Consider the following 18,103-nt stretch of genomic DNA (forward strand, 5'->3'; position numbering starts at 1 on the left):
CAATTTCCATTTGCCGTTGAAAATTTACCAAAATTGAAAATCAATGTATAAAGATTTGAAAAGTTCTATTAAACTTGAAATATTTTCTTCTATCAAAAAAATTATTGCTTCCCATTAGATGATGCGCAAGAGGTATTCGACAATTCAGTCGATTCGTAATAGCTAGCGTGTATAAGTAGTACCACTAGTAATATACAAATATAAGTATAGCTACTTGTGAGCTTTAGATGTTATTTTATGATATTTTTAGACGAGTTGTATCCATCTATTATATTCCCTTCATTCGTCATGGCGGACGCCCAATATAGTAATTGTGACATAATTTTGACGGACGGAGAGAGTAGTATTTACAAATTTGATTAAGGAAAAGTAGCAATTTTCCCCCAACCTTCACCTCCTTATCGCAATCACAGTCTTCATTAAAAATTGTGCCCATTTACAAGCCTAACGAATGATAAGTTGTGCAATTGTCCCCTTGTGTCAGACGGAGAGTTGACATCATTCTGAATTTTAATCTCTAATTTCGTGTGGGATCCCACTATTTAACCTTCACCCCACTAATATTTTTTACTTTTAATTTTCAGGTGAGCCTCGCCTTGGTGATCGGCATGCTCGCCATCACCTTCGTCGTCCTCCTCTACCGCGCACACCTTTGTCATCCACCTGCCCCCAAGGTAAGCGCAATTTTCTACGTTGAGAATCCTCGAGATTATGCATTGGCGGCAGCTTCCGAAAACCGGAAGAGGAGCCGCTCCACAGATTCAACCACAAGATCCTCGTGCTGAAGAACCGGTGAGCTCCTTCGACATCATGTTCCTCAATTCGGAGATGACGAATGACGCTGCAAGGTAAGAGAAATTAATCAAGGGTGGTGGTGACCGGAATATTCTCAAAACGAATTCTAATCCACGAAAACTAGGGTTTGAATCCAACCACAAAAGATTCATGTCGGACTAAACTCCATCGTCTCAAGACATCAATGTGAAGGAGGAAATTAATGGAAGAAACGCCTCATCTCCAGCTATAATAAATTAAAATAAAAAATAAAAATTGAATGGTGTCTGTTAGACCTTTTAAGGGAGTAATGAGCCCAATATCCATTTCTAACATGGTATCAGAGCCAACTCAATCCAATGATGGACCCCCAATATCGTTTTCAACAGATGACGTTTGGGATAGTCCACGCTGCGCGTGCGGGGGGTGTATTAAAATGTCCCACATTGGATTGGAGATAGTGGCATGAGCCACTTTATATGGTGAGACAACATTCTCCCTTACAAGGCCTTTTAAGGGAGTAATGGGCTCAATATCCATTTCTAACAGTGTCAACTCTCCGTCTAACGCAAGGAGACAATTGCACAACTTATCGTTGGTTAGGGTTGTAATTGAAAATGGGCACAACCTTTAGTGAAGGTTGTAATTGCAATAGGGGGTGAAGGTTAGGGGAAAAGTTGCTATTTTTCCCATTTGATTAATCTTGACTCCCCAAAAACTAAAATCACGCATTCACCATTGTCTACTATTTCAAACTCAACACTTCATATGGTCCGAAAGTAAAACATGTCCAAAGATGAGGCTTGACCGCAAATGAAACCAAACGTCGTTCAACTCTAAGCTTCAAGTATCATATACTAACACGAGTAACATGTAACTAATCTGAAAAACTCTCAAATAATAAAAAACTCATTAAGTATAACAACTGATTCTAAAACAAACTGCCAGCAGAGCATAATTAACCAATACAACAATTTAATAAATTAGAGCCATCAATCAATATATGATGAGCCTAACAATAAAAAATAAAAAATCAACATAAACAAAATGCCCAAAAGTAGCACCAAGATGCGATGATGTTGGGATAAGTCAATTTAGCCACCAGAGTGATCCATTGGAGTTGTAACAATTTGGCCATCCTTGTATACGTGAATGTATTGCTGTGGCAAAGGATGCTCTGCCTGCACCAACAATTGCACAATATACCTTTAAACATACTACATCAAAAATAATAAAAATGGTTTGCATTGCTTAGTGCATGATGTTTTCGCCTTGTTGTCTATTTTCCTTCGCTGAGGAGATTACACTATAATCTGATGTTCGATGCTTCAACAAATCTATGAATGCACACTCTTTGTAATTGTCATACAACATCTATTTTAATCAGATATATGACGCATCGTATAGTTCAGTTTAGAAGAAACGAGGAGACAGTTCTACGAAGTCATGAGCCAAAATATAATGTTGTCAAAGTGCGAATGGAAAATGAGACGTACCCAGTCGCCATCTACTTCAGACGCAGGTACTAATACATTGACTTCAGACTTGGCCGTAGTTATAGAAGCCTCTAAAGAGTCTTTGCTCAAGTATAGTTGGCATCCTTCAGTGTTGTCAATCGAAATTGTAGGCGCCACACCCTGACATTGCACCTCCATGGAACTACAATTGACAAGCTCACAAGCTGCCACAACATCCTAGTTTCAAAATAAAACAAGATAGTTATGGCTTTCTGAATGCTGATAACTAGTTCCGAGTTCCTTAACTTACCTGGAAGACTAGCCCCATCTTACTACACTTGTCCAATGTAATGCAGTTCACTTTCCCTGCACATCGGTTTTTAAAAACTTAAGATTTCTTATGCCTTGCAGTGAGATACTCCAACTTTAGTAAAAACATAGTCTAGTGACCACTAACTAGTATATACCTCTGATTTGAAGAACAGAATTCTGGCACCCATATATGTATACTGTCTGCTTTGCATCACAATCATCGATTACTAAATCCTTTTGCTCAATTTGATTCTCCACCACCCATCTGAAAACATAGAAATTTGATTTTTTTACAAAGGAAACAAGAGTAGCATCATGTCTTTGAAGAACTATTGTCTGCACTTACTTCCGACCCAGCTGAAGCTCAAATTTAGGAGGTCCTGTCTTGGACACAGAAGGTTTTCTAGCACGACTTTCTTTCTCAGCAACAGAAACAACACCAGTTCTATCTGTACGGTTCTTGCTTTTCATATCAGCAGTGACCTTTCTCAGACCTTGTAGGAAAGACAAAGACAATAAAGAGTCAACAAGTCCATTAAACATAAGGAATGATAATTTCCAGAATTCTCAGACCTTGTAGGTAAGACAGAAAGCTCAGTAACTTGAGAAAACATAAAAAGTGGAGTAAAAGAGTAATGATTACCAGAAGTAACTGGCTTTCCGGAATTAAGTTCTGCAAAAACAGCAGACATCCCTTGTTTAGGGCGTGATGATGAAGATTGTGTTGCAGTTGGAGCTTGTGGAGTAGGACCCCGATTAGTTGTTATAGTCTTCCCTGAGGCACTCCAAACAGGTCCCAGTGGGTAGTGAGCTTTCACATAATCTCTCAAGCCAGGTACGAAGAGCTCCTTCAAAACCTTTACCCACTCAACATGATTTGGATCTTTGTTCTTGTACTCTACAAGAATCTAGCCAATCAATAACACACATATCAGAGCTTCCACATTTGATTCATCATTCACAGAGTTGTTAAATCTCCTTGCATCATACACAAAGAGAAAATTACATGTGCACATCGAAAGCAACAATAAACATGATAACCTCGAAAGATTAAATAGAAACTTCTTTTAGTGAATTTTCTATGAAAGACAGCATGATATGATTACTCTGCAACTACAATTAGGGCATCAGAAAGGGAAAATACATTATGAAAGGAGAGTCACAAAGCACCCCCCCCATCATCCTCACATGATCGTTCCCTTTCTTTCACTGTTTGAAGAGGAGAACTATTTGAAGTAGAAATATAAAGAATCATAATGTGTACCTTATTACTGTAGAACTCAGCCATATGCCAACTTTCTTCAACATGTGCGGTGGGCATGCTCATACCTTCAATAACAGATCATGCTATCATCAAATGAGAAAGAAGATAATAAGGCAGTTGAAAGCTGAACGGAACACACATGTCTAAGGTTTTCTTACCACAATTTTTTCCTGTATATGCAATCCACATGAGAGCTGCAAGACTATCAGCACCCGTTTTCAGGTGGTTGAAGAACTCAGATTGTTTTCCCTCCGTTAATACAGAGAGTTTTGCAACCACATCATTCAATGGTTTCAGGAATTCAACCAACCCCGCTGTGTCAGGCTTCTGCGCAGGTGGCATAAGTGAGTGTCGGAATTCAAACAAAATTAACGGGAGAAAAGAAAAGAATAACAGGGCGATGTCAAAGATGGCATGTTTAGAACCCATGCCTATCTCAAAACATGAACGTGATACTATTCATCAATGACGAATCCTCTTACTCTAACCTTCCACAATCAAACAATTTCTGCAAAAACTGTCAGATTATTTCTCGGCTTAGCTTCATGAATCGTTAATTCTATTACATGCTTCATCAAAATGAAAATTAAAAATGCAGATTAGCAATGGACCACTATACCAAATAATACAAATCCAAAATTAATTCAATGAATATGGCAGTTGAAATCAGCTAGCACCATTTCCGGATCATCTCTTCGTATTGATGATCTTAAAATTGATTCCGCCCATTATAATCACACACATTTCAGTCAATCACAACTCTCATTTCCGTAGCTGATTTAAAATCTTTACGCACATCGCAGAAACAGAAGTAGTGAAAATCATATCAGAAACGTCAATTATAAAGTTTCCTTTAACGTCGATTTGAAGTGCATGCAATTCGAGAATCAAAGAATTAACCTGAGTTTGTGAGATTTCAATGAGAAGGTCCTTCTGGACGTTAAACGCCTCCTCAATAATCTTCGAGATATCCAAAACCTTTCCTCCAATATTCTCCGCGACGCTAATGACGCCGTTAACATACTGCGAAATAAGATCGTCAAACGCGGCAATTGAAGGACCCGCCGCACCAGCGTCTCTGCTGATCTCTCCGCCTCGATTGAAACCTCCGGTGGACAGCGCCTCCAGCCGCGTCACCGCAGACTCTAGCCTGTTTATCAACTTCTCTTCCATATCATGCGCTCTCTCTCTCGAAAAAAGTTAGAATTTCCAGATAGAAGCGATCTGCGTAGTGTTTGAATGCAAAATTCGGTCTGCTCTGTCCATAATATGGTAAATACGGTTATGTTGTGACAATATTGGATTTTCCTTTTTCGGCTTTGTTTCTTGTTTTTCCCCTTCAATTATGACACACGTGTCAGATGGATAGCCTTTTTAGCGTTTGCCAACACTTTTCAGGTATATGTGGAATAATTCATTGGTAAATGAAACCGAATCGAATTCTTTCTGTTTTAATATTTTAGAAATTTATTTTATTTATTGTTTAAAAAAATAGAAAAAAAAATTTGACAAAAAAAAATACTAGAATTTTTTGTCTTATTGGGATTTTTTTTTTCTTTAAAGTCAAGAGACGATATTATTCAAGCCAAAAGAGTACAAGGATTACTCAAGTCCGATCAATACACACAAGGCAACGCACAGAAAGAGCGTCGACACATATAAGAAGAAGAATACTAAGGAAAACAAGAACTCGGATCAAGGGCCCAATCATGAAAAGAGAAGCAAAAATCACGATCATAGCCAACCTTAACCTATCTCCAAGTGTACAATAAAATATTCTCTACAACTTTACCAACGTTCGGGTGTCCATCCTAAAAAATTCTCACGTTTCTCACTTTCCAAACCTTCCAACAAACATTGCCAAATATTGTTAAACATTAACTTTTCACTTTTGTTCTTGCCCGAACCGATGAATTCATAGAAGTAGTCGAGGATAGTAGATGAAGACAAGTAAGGAATCTGTAACTATTCGTACACCTTTTTCCAGACTGCATCAGGAAAGGGGCAAGAAAATAAGATGTTGTTAGACGCCTCATACGAAGAGCAAAGCGGACAGCCTTGATTAACATCTTCGACGACAATCACTCTCTTCAAAAGATTAAATTTTGTGGGAATTCTATCTTGGAGGGCTTTTCAGATGAAAGCCGACACTTTACTATGAACGATCTTCGTCCAAATCATGTAAAAAGCTGTCAGAATGCTCTCCTCGAATGATGATCTTTATTGGGCTTCTTTCTAGAAAAACAATGTTTTGAGTTTAATTTTACCTTGTTTTTAAAGTAAAATGGCTGGAGGTCAATGTCAGAATTTCTAGCACAGGAGTTACACTCCCGTACCTTTATTTTTACTAGAAAACATGACGTGTGTAATATAAAAATAAATTATTTTATTATATAATTTTTATAAGTGTAAATTTATAGATTTCATTTCATTTTATATTATCATTTTTTATTTTAATGTATTTCTTGAACAAATTATTGGATAATTTTTAAAATTATAATACTATAAAATTTCATAAAAATGAAGAAATCATCTAAATTTAATATAAAAATAATTTTAATTAATTAGGCATTACCTTTTTTTCTTCATTAGAAAATAACGAGGCTAAAAAGAAAAGAAGATTGATATGAAATTTATGTTTATTTTCTAGGTTTTATCTTTACATGATTGATTTTAAGTTCAAGAATTCTAGCAAAATCAAGCTTCTAATAAAATTATTAAATAAATAATTTGTATCGTAATTTTAAATTATTAAATTTATAAAATAAAAAAAGGGTTAAGGTGCAGATTGGCCCCTGAAGTGTAAGTCCTTATAGCGTATTACTCCCCTTACTAATTGTGTGTGCAAATTACCCCCTAAAGTTCGAAAATCGTACATTTAAATCCTCCCGCCCTGACGCCGTAAGTCAACTGTTAGTCAATTTTTTTTTGTTTATTTTTAATTCTCGCAGCTCCAACATTTGGAATTAGGGTATAACACATACATCGGCGGAGTTCCGACGCACCTCTCGAGCTTATCTGGTTTGGTGCATGCATCTGGACATTTCCTCCGCCAATCTCTCAGGCGATCTCCCGCCGGAGCTCGGGAGATTGGCAAAACTGGAGATGCTATTTCTCTTCAAGAACAACCTCTCCGGGATCGATCCCGACAGCCTGGGGTCAGTTGCAGTCGTTGCGAGAACTAGATTTATCCTCCAACAATCTCTCCGGCGAAATCCCACCGATTTATCGGCACTGAAAGCCCTAACCAGATTATCCTTGATGAACAACAATTTAACGGGAGAAATTCCGCAAGGAATCGGCGAGCTCCCCGATTTGAAAATCTTGTCTCTATGGAACAATTCGTTTTCAGGAATTTTACCACAGAGTTTAGGTTACCATTCGCGATTGGAATGGCTCGACGTCTCCTCGAACTCGCTCACCGGCGCGATCCCTCAGAAGCTCTGCTGCGGCGGCGCGCTTGGCGAAGCTGCTACTGTTTTCAAACCGATTTGTTGGGGAGATCCCTTCGTCTTTAGCCAAATGCGAGGCGTTATAGCATGTGAGAATCCAAGGCAACCGCGAGGTCGCGGAGTGCTTGAATTCCGGCAGCGAGATCATCGGGATGGGATCTGCGGGGACGGTGTACAAGGCAGAGATGGGCGGCGGTGAGATCATCGCCGTGAAGGTGTTGTGGGGGGATAATGTGAATGGCGGAGGTGTTGGGGAGCATTAGGCACCGCAACATAGTGAAGTTGCTGGGATGCTGCAGCAATGATGCGTGGGCCCCACAATTAGAATTAAAAAAAAAATTAACAAACGTTGACTGACGGCGTTAGTTCAGAGGGGATTAAATATGCGATTTTTGGTAGTTTAGGGGGTAAGTTGCACACATAGTTAGTAAGGGGAGTAATACGCTATAAGGACTTACACTTCAGGGGCTTATCGGCACCTTAACCCTAAAAAAATACTAGTTCATGTGAATGAAGAGTTCTAATGGATTATTATTAAATTGAGATATATATAAAAAAGAAAAAGAAAAACCTAGAAAACCTAGAGTTCTAATGGATACTACTACTTAAATAAGTAATTAAATATAAAATGCAAAATATATTTTAAAATTTATTATATATAGCATATTAAATTGCATAATTTATCTTAAATTGAGTATATATGAGGAATATATAGGCAAATTAAATTTTATAAAACAAGGTTTTTTTATACTCTCTCTTTCCCATAAAAGTTTGCCCCAATTTCCTTCTTTGAGTGTCTCAGCCCCCAAAAGTTTACCCCAATCTCCCTATTTTCTATTTTTGTACATGGCTCCACCATTAACTTTACAATTACAACCCTTTAAATACTATTTTTGTACATGACCCCACCATTAAACAACTTTTTACCGGCTTTTATTAAAACTTATGCCGCTCCCCTTGGGGCAAACTTTTGAGGGACGGAGGGAATAATAGGTATAAATTAATTTGTGATAAAACAAATTTAATCTAAAATTGGTGAATTCTAATTGAATGAATGCATTGAACATCTAAATATACATAACCTTTTTGTCCTTAACACATATATACACAAACACAATAAAGTTTAATCAAGTGATGTGTCCATTTGTTTAGGACAAAATTAAGCTGCACAAAAAATTGACCATATTTTTCGGAAATATCATCACTCTCCAATATACAATTAAGACGAATCACGTATACCACTCTGAATATGAGACTATATATGGCAAGTAGAAGAAGCTTCAAATTTGAAATAATGAATCAAAGTCATTAATTTATGTAAATTTGAAGAAATAAAATGAGTTGGAACATGAAATCGCTTCTTAGGTTTATGAGGTGTACTTGTGTTAAAGTTTAGTCTAGAATTAAAACTAATCATACCATCTCCCTAATAAAAGCGTAATTAATCCTGACAATCTCCTTGTACGATGGTACACACTGGCCTCTGCGCAGTTCATCATATATCTGCATCCCACAGAATTTCAAGTGCTCGACAATATATATTGGAATCCAAATGTGGGCCAAATTTGTGATGAACCACGTTCTATCATTAATACCAGAACAGTGTCATGGGCCAATCCTACCAGGAACCCACGTATGATTAGAATTTATAATTTGTGTTTTTCATTTACAAGTCTTATATTCATTAGTAAACATATACTACTTGTCTACTTGATAAGAGAGCATTTAAAATCAGATTTCCACAAACACAAAAAAAAAGCTACTACAATTCTAATCTTTATATGGTGCTTTAATAACCTGAATATATACCAGTATTTAAGTATAGGAAAAGGAATAAATCCAGTTAAGCAAGGGGAAATATTATGAAGCAAAAATGTATAAAACCTAAATATATTTACAAGCTCATTTAAATGGTATGTGCCAGGTGAAGAAAGAATAAAATGTTGTTCTACAAAGAAGCTCAATCATCGTCTGCTCTTTAATATGTATACACAGTAAGACGTGAACAAAAATAATCATCTTCGCCTTAGTCTTCCTTCATCATCATTGATCACTTCTTCCTAGTTTGCTAATTGAGCTCTCTTGCTGCTAGATACTTGAGGCTGCAGAGGCGCTGTATCACGAACCGGACGAGGTTCCTGCATCGAGACGAAATCAGCTAAAGCTAATGCTGGGGAGAAACACACAACACACACAAACAACACTTTAATTAGCATCAAAATTTGTTGTTTGAAGTCTTGTAAACTACTTCACTAACAAGTGATAGATTTGTACTAAAATAGGGCAATGCTTACTTACCACGCGGAAAGGAAATTCATCGGCCTCAAGCATGTGAACAATCTGACCCATCTTAGGACGTTTGTTGGCATCCAAGTCTATACATCGGAGGCAAAGCAGTAGTATTCTCTTGAGAGTTCTTGGGGGAGGACGAACATCCATCAGTGGGTCTGTAACCTCTTCACTACGCCGACTTGCTACCATTCCTTTGAACCAATCTACCAAGTTCATCTGCAATTTGAGAGTTAGAATCTGTTCCTACTTTCTCAGCAAGTAAAACGAGTTCAAAGATGGATTTTCTTCACCTCTCCTGGTGGTTTGGAATAGTCTACTGGGCTCCTGCCCGTTATTATTTCCATGAGTAGAACTCCAAAGCTGTATACGTCGTTCCCCTCATTGAGCATACCAGTACTTGCATAGTCAGGGGACACATATCTGCAATAAGTAAATAAACATTACCTGTCTCCTCTTTCCAGTCCTCTGCTTAGAGGAGAATGAAAAGACTAAGGTCAGAATAGAACAAACCCGAATGTTCCCATCACTCGTGTAGTCACGTAACTTTTCTCAGGTCCCAATAACTTGGCAAGTCCAAAGTCTGATACTTTCGGGTTCCATTTCCTGTCTAGAAGAATGTTGCTGGATTTCACATCACGATGGACAACTTTGGGTTCTAATCCTTCATGCAAGTATGCTAGTCTGAAACAACATTCAGAAATTCAATAGTAAGTGCATAAAGAAATAACCGAGCATCTGTAACTCATGCGATGCTCCAAAGAACTGTCAAAGCATAGATAATCATTTTCTTGTCACAATGAATACATCAGCAAAGTTGTAGACACGCGCAAGAAAATTTACACGCCGCAACCCCAAAAGGAAATGATAAAAGAAATAGGAGGATACATGACAATGAGAAACAGAACGCCAATCAATCACTCAGGTGAAGCATATCAACGTTCTAGTATGAAATTGGGATAACGCCTCACCCTCTGGCTGTCCCAATGGCAATTTTCATCCGGATCTCCCAAGTCAAAGGACTGACTGGCCCCACATTGCCATGTAACCACTGCTCCAAATTGCCATTGTCAATGTACTCATAGACCAGCAACCTGATTTGACCAAAAATGATCAGCTATAAGTGAAGAAACAACTCATTCTATATTAACAGAAAGAAATCAAATGAAAAGGAGATAGGTACCTTTGAGCTCCTTCTGCACAATAACCTAAGAGACTCACAAGGTTCTTGTGTTTTACTTTCCCAATAGCTTCAACCTCCACCTTAAACTCCTTCTCTGCCTGACCCCTGTTGAGAAAAAGAACGTGTTGAAGTTGTTTACTATGGCATGCTTCAAGAAGACTGATGAAAGAATATCAACCATTAAAGATTAGAATGAAGATAAATGTGGCAGTGGTACCCTTGGATCCAATATCATATTTTGCACCCGTAGTTAAGATCAGTGATCAATTAAAGTGATTGTGAGAATCTTCATCCTAGCTCAAACAGATAGGAAAGGGATGGACATCCTAATAATATGCCACATATTTGAGACATGGGCTTGTGGCTGTCGATCCGCACCCATTAGACCCTAACTAAAATTGCATGATCTGGACGCGATGTTCATATCCATGTTGCCAAGAGGGTGCATAAGACCTCGGCAAATAATGGTGTCATGAGTCTTAACATCTGACATTTCCAGTAGAAATTCGACTATGCGGATAAAAGTGATTAAAGATGATAATATCCACTTGAACTAGGATCCTCTGTACCTCCAAAATTTCAAACATAATCTACCTGATTTCCATTATGCCAATAAACAGCACTCAACCGATTAGCACAAAAAAGACAGCAAAAGAAAAGGGATATAAAATACAACGAATGGTATCTAAACTGAGAAAGCAAAAAAGAAAAAGTTAATCAAGATAAGATAAAGCAGCACAATGATAATTAAAGGGCTGAATGAAATTAATTAAAGGAAAAAAAAAAAGGATTAATCTAAAAGCTTGCCCCCTATAGAAGAGGTAGAACTAAAGAAATAAAAGCTACCGTTTACTTTGTTTTCTTTTCTTTTAATTCCTAGTCCGCAAGGACAAAATTATTCAATTCACCCTCAAAGCAATCTAGATCGAACATTTGATTCCATCAACGAATTCCCCACTGAAACACGTACAATATCACACTCCCAACAAGATTTGCAATTCAAAATCATAACAAGTCCATTCAAAACAAGATTAGCAATTCAAAACCATAATTTCTGACAAGCAATCTGAGACAAGAACCCTAATCAAACTTAAATACTGAAATGAAATACATAAACATACAAACATGTACGTTGAATCCTTAAATATACACCCTAATTCTCAAAGTGCTTTAAACCACTATTCCGAGCTTGATATGAGCTACCTCACATAACGAGGTACTTACTTGTTGTTTAGAAGATTTTTCACTGCAATCACGGAGCCATCCTGCAAAACCCCACGATAAACAATGCCATAACCACCTTCTCCAATCACATTCTGACTCGAAAACTGATTCGTCGCAATCTGCAGCTCTCTCATGCTATACCACCGCCCCCACCCAAAGCTCCCCAAACCGTCGGTCGACGCCGACACTGCCGACGAGGCCTCGCTCTGCGTCGTGCTCGACTCCTTGCTCTCCGACTCCGCATCCAAGCCCTGCGAAACGCACCCGATGACAAACACCTTGTTCGTCTCACACTTCACCTGTCTCTGATCCACCCCCCTGTCATCGCCGGTCTTACTACAAACCAGCGGCAGAAGTCCGGAGCTCTGGTTGACGCCAATGCGGCGCCGCTTCGAGCTCCGATTGCGGAGGAACAGGAGAATCAGGACGAAAGCAGCGAGCACGAGCACGACGGTGGCGATGATGACGATGAAGAGCCTCTGTCCGAGAATCGGGGTTTTCTGGGTGAAAATTCGGGCGCCGGCGGAGCTACCGGAATCGTCCATTTTCTCGGGCGAGATGGGGCGATTGGTGTGCGAGGGGTTGGGTGAGAGGCATGTATGAATGGAGTAGAATTTAAGATGAAAAGTAGAAAAATGTGGTTGGAGGAATGGAGTGGGAAATAGAAAAGGTGGTAGCCATTGTTGAGGAGGTTAGCTCACAGCTGGTTGGAAGGAGTGGGCAATGGCAATGGCAATGGCAATACCAACTAAAAGTGTGAGTTACGAGAATTGAAGAGAAAGAAAGGGGTAATTTGGGGAAACCAAACGGAGCCGTTAAGCTTACCCGTGCCAATTGTCCACAACCAAACATCATTTTGTAATAAAGCTAAGCTACACTGACTAATTCTATTTGTTGAACGTTTCATTTTTGTTTTTATCTTAAAAATTACAAAAATTGTTAATTCAATTCGTATTTTTGTCGGAATCCTATAAAACTCTCAAAACTACAACTTCTTTCAGAGGGATCAAAAATCACACTTCAATAAACCTTTCATTGCAAAAATTCAACAAGATAAGGAGGATTTTATTTTAAAATAAGATTGGTGATGATGAGTACAAATTTCACGCATATTCGATCCAACAGAATGAATTGTAGATATTTTCGTATCATTGATGAACGTGATAGCAGACAAAAACACAGCATTTGAGAAGATTACTCTAAGAAATAAGCATTTCTCAATAATTTGGTTTTTGTCATCTTATTACGTACCACGCGCCATATGTGCTCTTAGAATCCATAAAAAATTGATTTAATTATTGTTGACTTGTATAACACTAACAACAATAATTTAACTCAAGCATTTTATTATTATTTGATAATTTAACAATTAAATTTAAGGAGCATATCACGATGAACTCGACTCGAGTTTCAGATTTTTTATTCTAATCATTAATCACTCTAATACTAAGCAAACGCACGCACATAATTTAATTCAATTTTATATAACAACTTTTTATTATTATTTTTTTTATTTTTATTTTTTCACTTATCACACCAAACTTGAACGACAGTTGAATGACATGATGCATCAATAAAAGTTTTGAAATGGACAAAACCGCAATGTGCACCTGTTGTGGGTGTGGGTGTGGGTGTGAGTGTGGGCGTGTATGTGGATGTGGAGCCTATGTTGCACTGGTAGACTAAATAAAGGGATGACTACGCTGCATTTTCACACTCAAATAAATCCGTTTATAATAAGTGTGATTTTTTATTATTTTTGTTCATTTATAACAAGTGTGATCTTTTTATTTTAAGATATATATCATTATATTTTATTTTATTTACATATAATATTTATAAAAAAATCATCTTATATTTCATTTATTAATTATCTAACAAATTAATTTAATGAGACTCTTTCTCCGCTTGATACACGTCTCTCAATATTTTTTTAGAATCAGTATCCTCTCATTCATACATCACTTATTATGAATGGATGAAGTATTTTATTTAATCTTTTTTCTAAAAATAATATCCTTCATGCATCGTACGAAGGGAAATTAGTTATACAAAAAAGAAAAAGAAAAAGAGAAACATATATATATATATATATATATATAGGAAGAGGTTCTAATAAAAATCTCTGTTAAAATGAGAACTAGGAACCTAATCTTGACCTTTTAAATATTAGATCTAATGATTAGGATTTAGTCAACAAAATAAACTGTGCATCTATTATATTTTACTGTGCACTTAAAAAATATGCAATTTATGCAATTAAAACCAACAATGCAAAATACTCAAGCAAATCGAAATTGTGCATCTATGCAATTGAAACTGTGCATCTATGCAATCGAAATTGTGCATCTGTAGTTTAATCTCAGCCATCTATTTTATTTAAATCAATGACTTTAAATTGGTTCCTAGTTTTCATCTTAAGAGGGGTTTTTATATTAACCCTACCCTATATATATATATATATATATATATATATATATATATATATATATATATATATGGGTGCACTCCAGTGAAATAGCTATTTTTCGTGAGATCATGAGTACAATGAATAAGGAATTATATAGTGTTGAACAAGATAGTATATACTGACGAATAACGATATTAAAAAAATTAGTAAAATTTTCGCTCCCTCCAGGATTCGAGCCATGGTAAAAAAATTCGCCCTTTAGGTAAATATCAGCTATAGGATACATGAAATCAACACCCACAAATTAATCTAACATCTCACCATATATAGGGGATCTCATTGAAGCGCTGAGTGGGCTAAAATAAAAACACTTTTTAAAATATAAAATAGAAACCATTTTCAGCCCTTAAATCATCAAGATCTACGTTTGATTCATCTGAGTTCGAATCCTATAGGTAACAAAATTTTTATTTTTCGCAATTCATATATTTACACAGCGAATTCATAGGTATTTTACATAAAATTTATACATTTTAACTATTCGAATTTTATATGTTAAGAAGTATTATATATATATATATATATATATATATATATATATATAGGGAGAGGTTCAAGAAAGAACCATAAATAAAAAAAAGAACGGAGAACCATTTTCAGCCATTCGATTATCAAGATCTACGGTGGATGTATCATCTTGTTGGATGAATGCAGATCCTGAGTTCGAATCTTGAAGTGAGCAATTTTTTTTATTTTTTTGAGTGCATTAATTTTAACAGCGAATGCATTAATTTTTACAGTGAATGCATTAGATTTGATGGTTTTCACGTTCTCACAAATAATGTAGTTCTCTCTAGAACCACACCCTATATATATAGAGAGAGAGAAAGAGAGAGAGAGAGAGGTATTTCCCCAATCCCTATCGGTCTTTTGTCAAAGTAAAACATAAAAAATCATAAATAAGCCATGTTGTCTCATTAATATATTTGTCACTTGTCAGAAGCACAGCCTTCTACAAAAATCACAGTTTTTTAGTAATAAACAAAGAATCACAGTTATTGTATATATTTTATAGAGACAAAATGAAAAATATTTTTTTGAAATAGCAAAAACAAATACTCCTTCATTTTCATTATTTTATTATTTAATGTGTAGGTGCACGTGCATTAGATTAATTTTAATTAATACATATTTATATGTTCATTTTTTTTTTTTTGAATTGGAAGAATGGAGACGATGATTAAACTCTAAACTTATCTTTTTATATCGGTGAGATTCACCGCTTGGATGTTGCTAGGGACTGGACAAAGCATAAGCTGAAAAGAATCGGATAAAATTTGGGGTTTTTTTTTTTTATTTATTGCGAATTCAAAATTTCAAAAAGTCAATTATCATTCAATTTGATTTTATGATAGGTAATTTTATGATTCACCCAAAATTAAAGCCAGCTATTTTACGAGTTTGTAAAAGTATAAAGTAAAAACAAAAAGAAAATGTTTAGTAGATGTATTCATATGGCTCTGCTACGGAGACGAAAGGTGTGTAAAATTTTGATGATGTGTTTTATATCGACTTAAAATACTTGACTACCTGCGTAAATGCCGTGTATCCCTTCTTAGAGTGCCTTTATTTTGATTATAAAATTTTAATTGAAAAATAATAGATAAGAAAAGATGACAAAATATTTTTTTTATTTTTTTTATCATATGTTTACTATAGATAAAAAGATGAGAAAATATTAAAAAATATTTTCACATCCCTACCTTAGGATAATATTATTCAACATTGGAGAGAAAATGAGTTGTTCGAGAAAAAATTTTACCCCTGTTCGGAAAAAAAAATTCTATCATAATAAACATGTGAAAATAATAGAAAATAGATGAAAATATACATTTTCTCTTATTTTCAATCAAATAAACACACCCTTATAAAACATTGCCTTAATTAGATGTCATGTAGAAAATTGGACGATTTTTTTTTCTTAAAAGTTCATGCATTAATAGGAATTGATATCACCCTACACGAACTCACATCGATCGTGTAACTAAAATATTTGCAGAGAATAATTTAATGAAATAATTAATATCATCATATCAGTACCCCTTTTCTTTCCCAATTTAAATTTCAAATTAAGTTGTCTATTGTCCATAATTTTATGTATGCCACCGTATTCCACATTTATATATGTTATTTTAATAATATTTTATAGAAATGAAATTTATTAATAATATTATGAATTATACTTAATTTTTATTTATAAAAAATAAAATTTAAAAAAATTATATACACTATAATAATTAAGGATCTTGTAATATCTTAAAATTTAAATTCATCAAGATAAATAAAGGATTAATCTTATCATTTTTATCTAAGGCTACTAATGTAAAGTAAACGAGAGAGAGAGGGGGTAATTAATGAAGAAAAAGATATGGTCGTTTATCATATCGAAACAAACGAAATAAAAAGAAAAATTATTGGAGTGGAAGTAACGCACAAGTAAAAGTATGTTCCAAAACACGCAAAAATGCGTTGAAATTTAAAAACATATCAAGTAGTATGACTAGTTGTATCCATGCACACGTCCATTTCATGACCCCCATTAACATATCTATCAACAACAAATTAATGTAATGCTCTCTTTTTCAATTAATTATGAGTGTGACTGAATTATTGTCAGATTCACTAGTAGGTTTTTCGTTATTAATAGAAATAACACAATCATGTGAGTTTAATTAAATGGCCGGACACGAGTGAAAAAGAATATTTATGTTTTGTGAAGTGAGTTTAGTGGATTTGTCAAAATGATTATTTATTTGATTTTCAGAGTTGGCATTTTATATATTAAACCAATTTACAGTTTTCAAATTAAGTATTTAATGAGTTATATTGTAATGTTAAATGAGTCAAAATTAAATGAACCGTGAATATTGGTAGTACAATATAATCATATGTGATGGGGATTATATTGGCAGGGCCGGGGAAATTAAAATTGTTTGCTTCTTTACGTTATTTCCTTTGGCAATTCTACTAGCTCACCTCTTTTGTTGGTTTATATAGTTACTTTTTGGTTGATTTTGCCTACTATATAAGGCTTTAGAGTTTGATGTTTTTAGAGGTGAACTATTTCTGCTATTTCATCTAAGTTTTTGCCGTTCTCTTACGGAATCAACGTTTCGAAGATTAGGCTTCTCTAGTTGTGTCAATAAATATATATGTATACAACCCCCAAATGTCGTGACACAATTATAAATTTGTTCCTCTAATTTGCAAGCCCTACTAGATAAATATATCTAAAATGGTTCATTCATTATTCAAATAATGTATGCATAAGCATGAAAATTATTAAAGGAATTATCCATCAATCAAAACCAATAACAAAAATGTTAACGTTTTCCCTTGATGATAAAACCAAAAATGTAAGGTTACTCTTACTCTTATGTTCACTAAGTTCCAAGTTAGGCAAAAGGATCGAAATAAACGACATAAATGACACAAAAATACTACCAACTTTGACAATTTTCACTTAACAACACCAATAACTCAACCACTCTAACTCAACATATCTATATATGTTAAGCAAGTTTTGATATGCATGCCCTCTTGTTGATGTGTGAGTATTCTTATGATCAAGAATGATTTCAAATTTGAATCCCATCAATACTTTACAAGTCAAAAAGTATAAGGTTCAATTAAGACAACTATAATAGTTGATCTAAATACTCATAATTAACTTCTCAC

At 35.3% G+C, this 18,103-nt stretch overlaps 3 protein-coding genes across 3 annotated transcripts; 1 reads left to right on the forward strand and 2 right to left on the reverse strand.

Moving 5' to 3' along the window:
- Positions 1 to 1,646: 1,646 nt before the first annotated feature.
- Positions 1,647 to 5,113, reverse strand: LOC131000950 (cyclase-associated protein 1-like). The gene is made up of 9 exons (XM_057927102.1): positions 4,708 to 5,113; positions 3,966 to 4,134; positions 3,808 to 3,872; positions 3,187 to 3,451; positions 2,890 to 3,037; positions 2,699 to 2,808; positions 2,542 to 2,597; positions 2,271 to 2,468; positions 1,647 to 1,955 (listed from the first exon to the last, which is right to left on the reverse strand). The coding sequence occupies exons 1-9, from the start codon at positions 4,978 to 4,980 to the stop codon at positions 1,869 to 1,871; spliced, it is 1,371 nt and encodes a 456-aa protein (XP_057783085.1). The 5' UTR covers positions 4,981 to 5,113; the 3' UTR covers positions 1,647 to 1,868.
- A 1,724-nt stretch (positions 5,114 to 6,837) lies between these two features.
- Positions 6,838 to 7,458, forward strand: LOC130998072 (leucine-rich repeat receptor-like protein kinase TDR). The gene has a single exon (XM_057923505.1). It carries the CDS (start codon positions 6,838 to 6,840, stop codon positions 7,456 to 7,458), a length of 621 nt encoding a protein of 206 aa, XP_057779488.1.
- A 1,659-nt stretch (positions 7,459 to 9,117) lies between these two features.
- Positions 9,118 to 12,824, reverse strand: LOC131000953 (probable receptor-like serine/threonine-protein kinase At4g34500). The gene is made up of 7 exons (XM_057927106.1): positions 11,956 to 12,824; positions 10,732 to 10,836; positions 10,520 to 10,642; positions 10,062 to 10,232; positions 9,842 to 9,971; positions 9,558 to 9,767; positions 9,118 to 9,397 (listed from the first exon to the last, which is right to left on the reverse strand). Exons 1-7 carry the CDS (start codon positions 12,498 to 12,500, stop codon positions 9,320 to 9,322), a joined length of 1,362 nt encoding a protein of 453 aa, XP_057783089.1. The 5' UTR covers positions 12,501 to 12,824; the 3' UTR covers positions 9,118 to 9,319.
- Between the last annotated feature and the right edge of the window lie 5,279 nt (positions 12,825 to 18,103).

Source organism: Salvia miltiorrhiza, chromosome 8 (assembly GCF_028751815.1).
Source record: "Salvia miltiorrhiza cultivar Shanhuang (shh) chromosome 8, IMPLAD_Smil_shh, whole genome shotgun sequence".
NCBI lineage: Eukaryota > Viridiplantae > Streptophyta > Magnoliopsida > Lamiales > Lamiaceae > Salvia > Salvia miltiorrhiza.

Coding starts and splice junctions, on each gene's coding strand:
- LOC131000950 (XM_057927102.1), bottom strand. CDS start 4,980: ATGGAAGAGAAGTTGATAAACAGGCTAGAGTCTGCGGTGACGCGGCTG. Junction 3,038..3,186: donor CGGAAAGCCAGTTACTTCTG/GTAATCATTACT, acceptor CTTTCCTACAAG/GTCTGAGAAAGGTCACTGCT. Junction 2,809..2,889: donor GAGCTTCAGCTGGGTCGGAA/GTAAGTGCAGAC, acceptor CTATGTTTTCAG/ATGGGTGGTGGAGAATCAAA.
- LOC130998072 (XM_057923505.1), top strand. CDS start 6,838: ATGCATCTGGACATTTCCTCCGCCAATCTCTCAGGCGATCTCCCGCCG.
- LOC131000953 (XM_057927106.1), bottom strand. CDS start 12,500: ATGGACGATTCCGGTAGCTCCGCCGGCGCCCGAATTTTCACCCAGAAA. Junction 10,233..10,519: donor GCCATTGGGACAGCCAGAGG/GTGAGGCGTTAT, acceptor ATGTTGTTTCAG/ACTAGCATACTTGCATGAAG. Junction 9,768..9,841: donor ATTCCAAACCACCAGGAGAG/GTGAAGAAAATC, acceptor CTCAAATTGCAG/ATGAACTTGGTAGATTGGTT.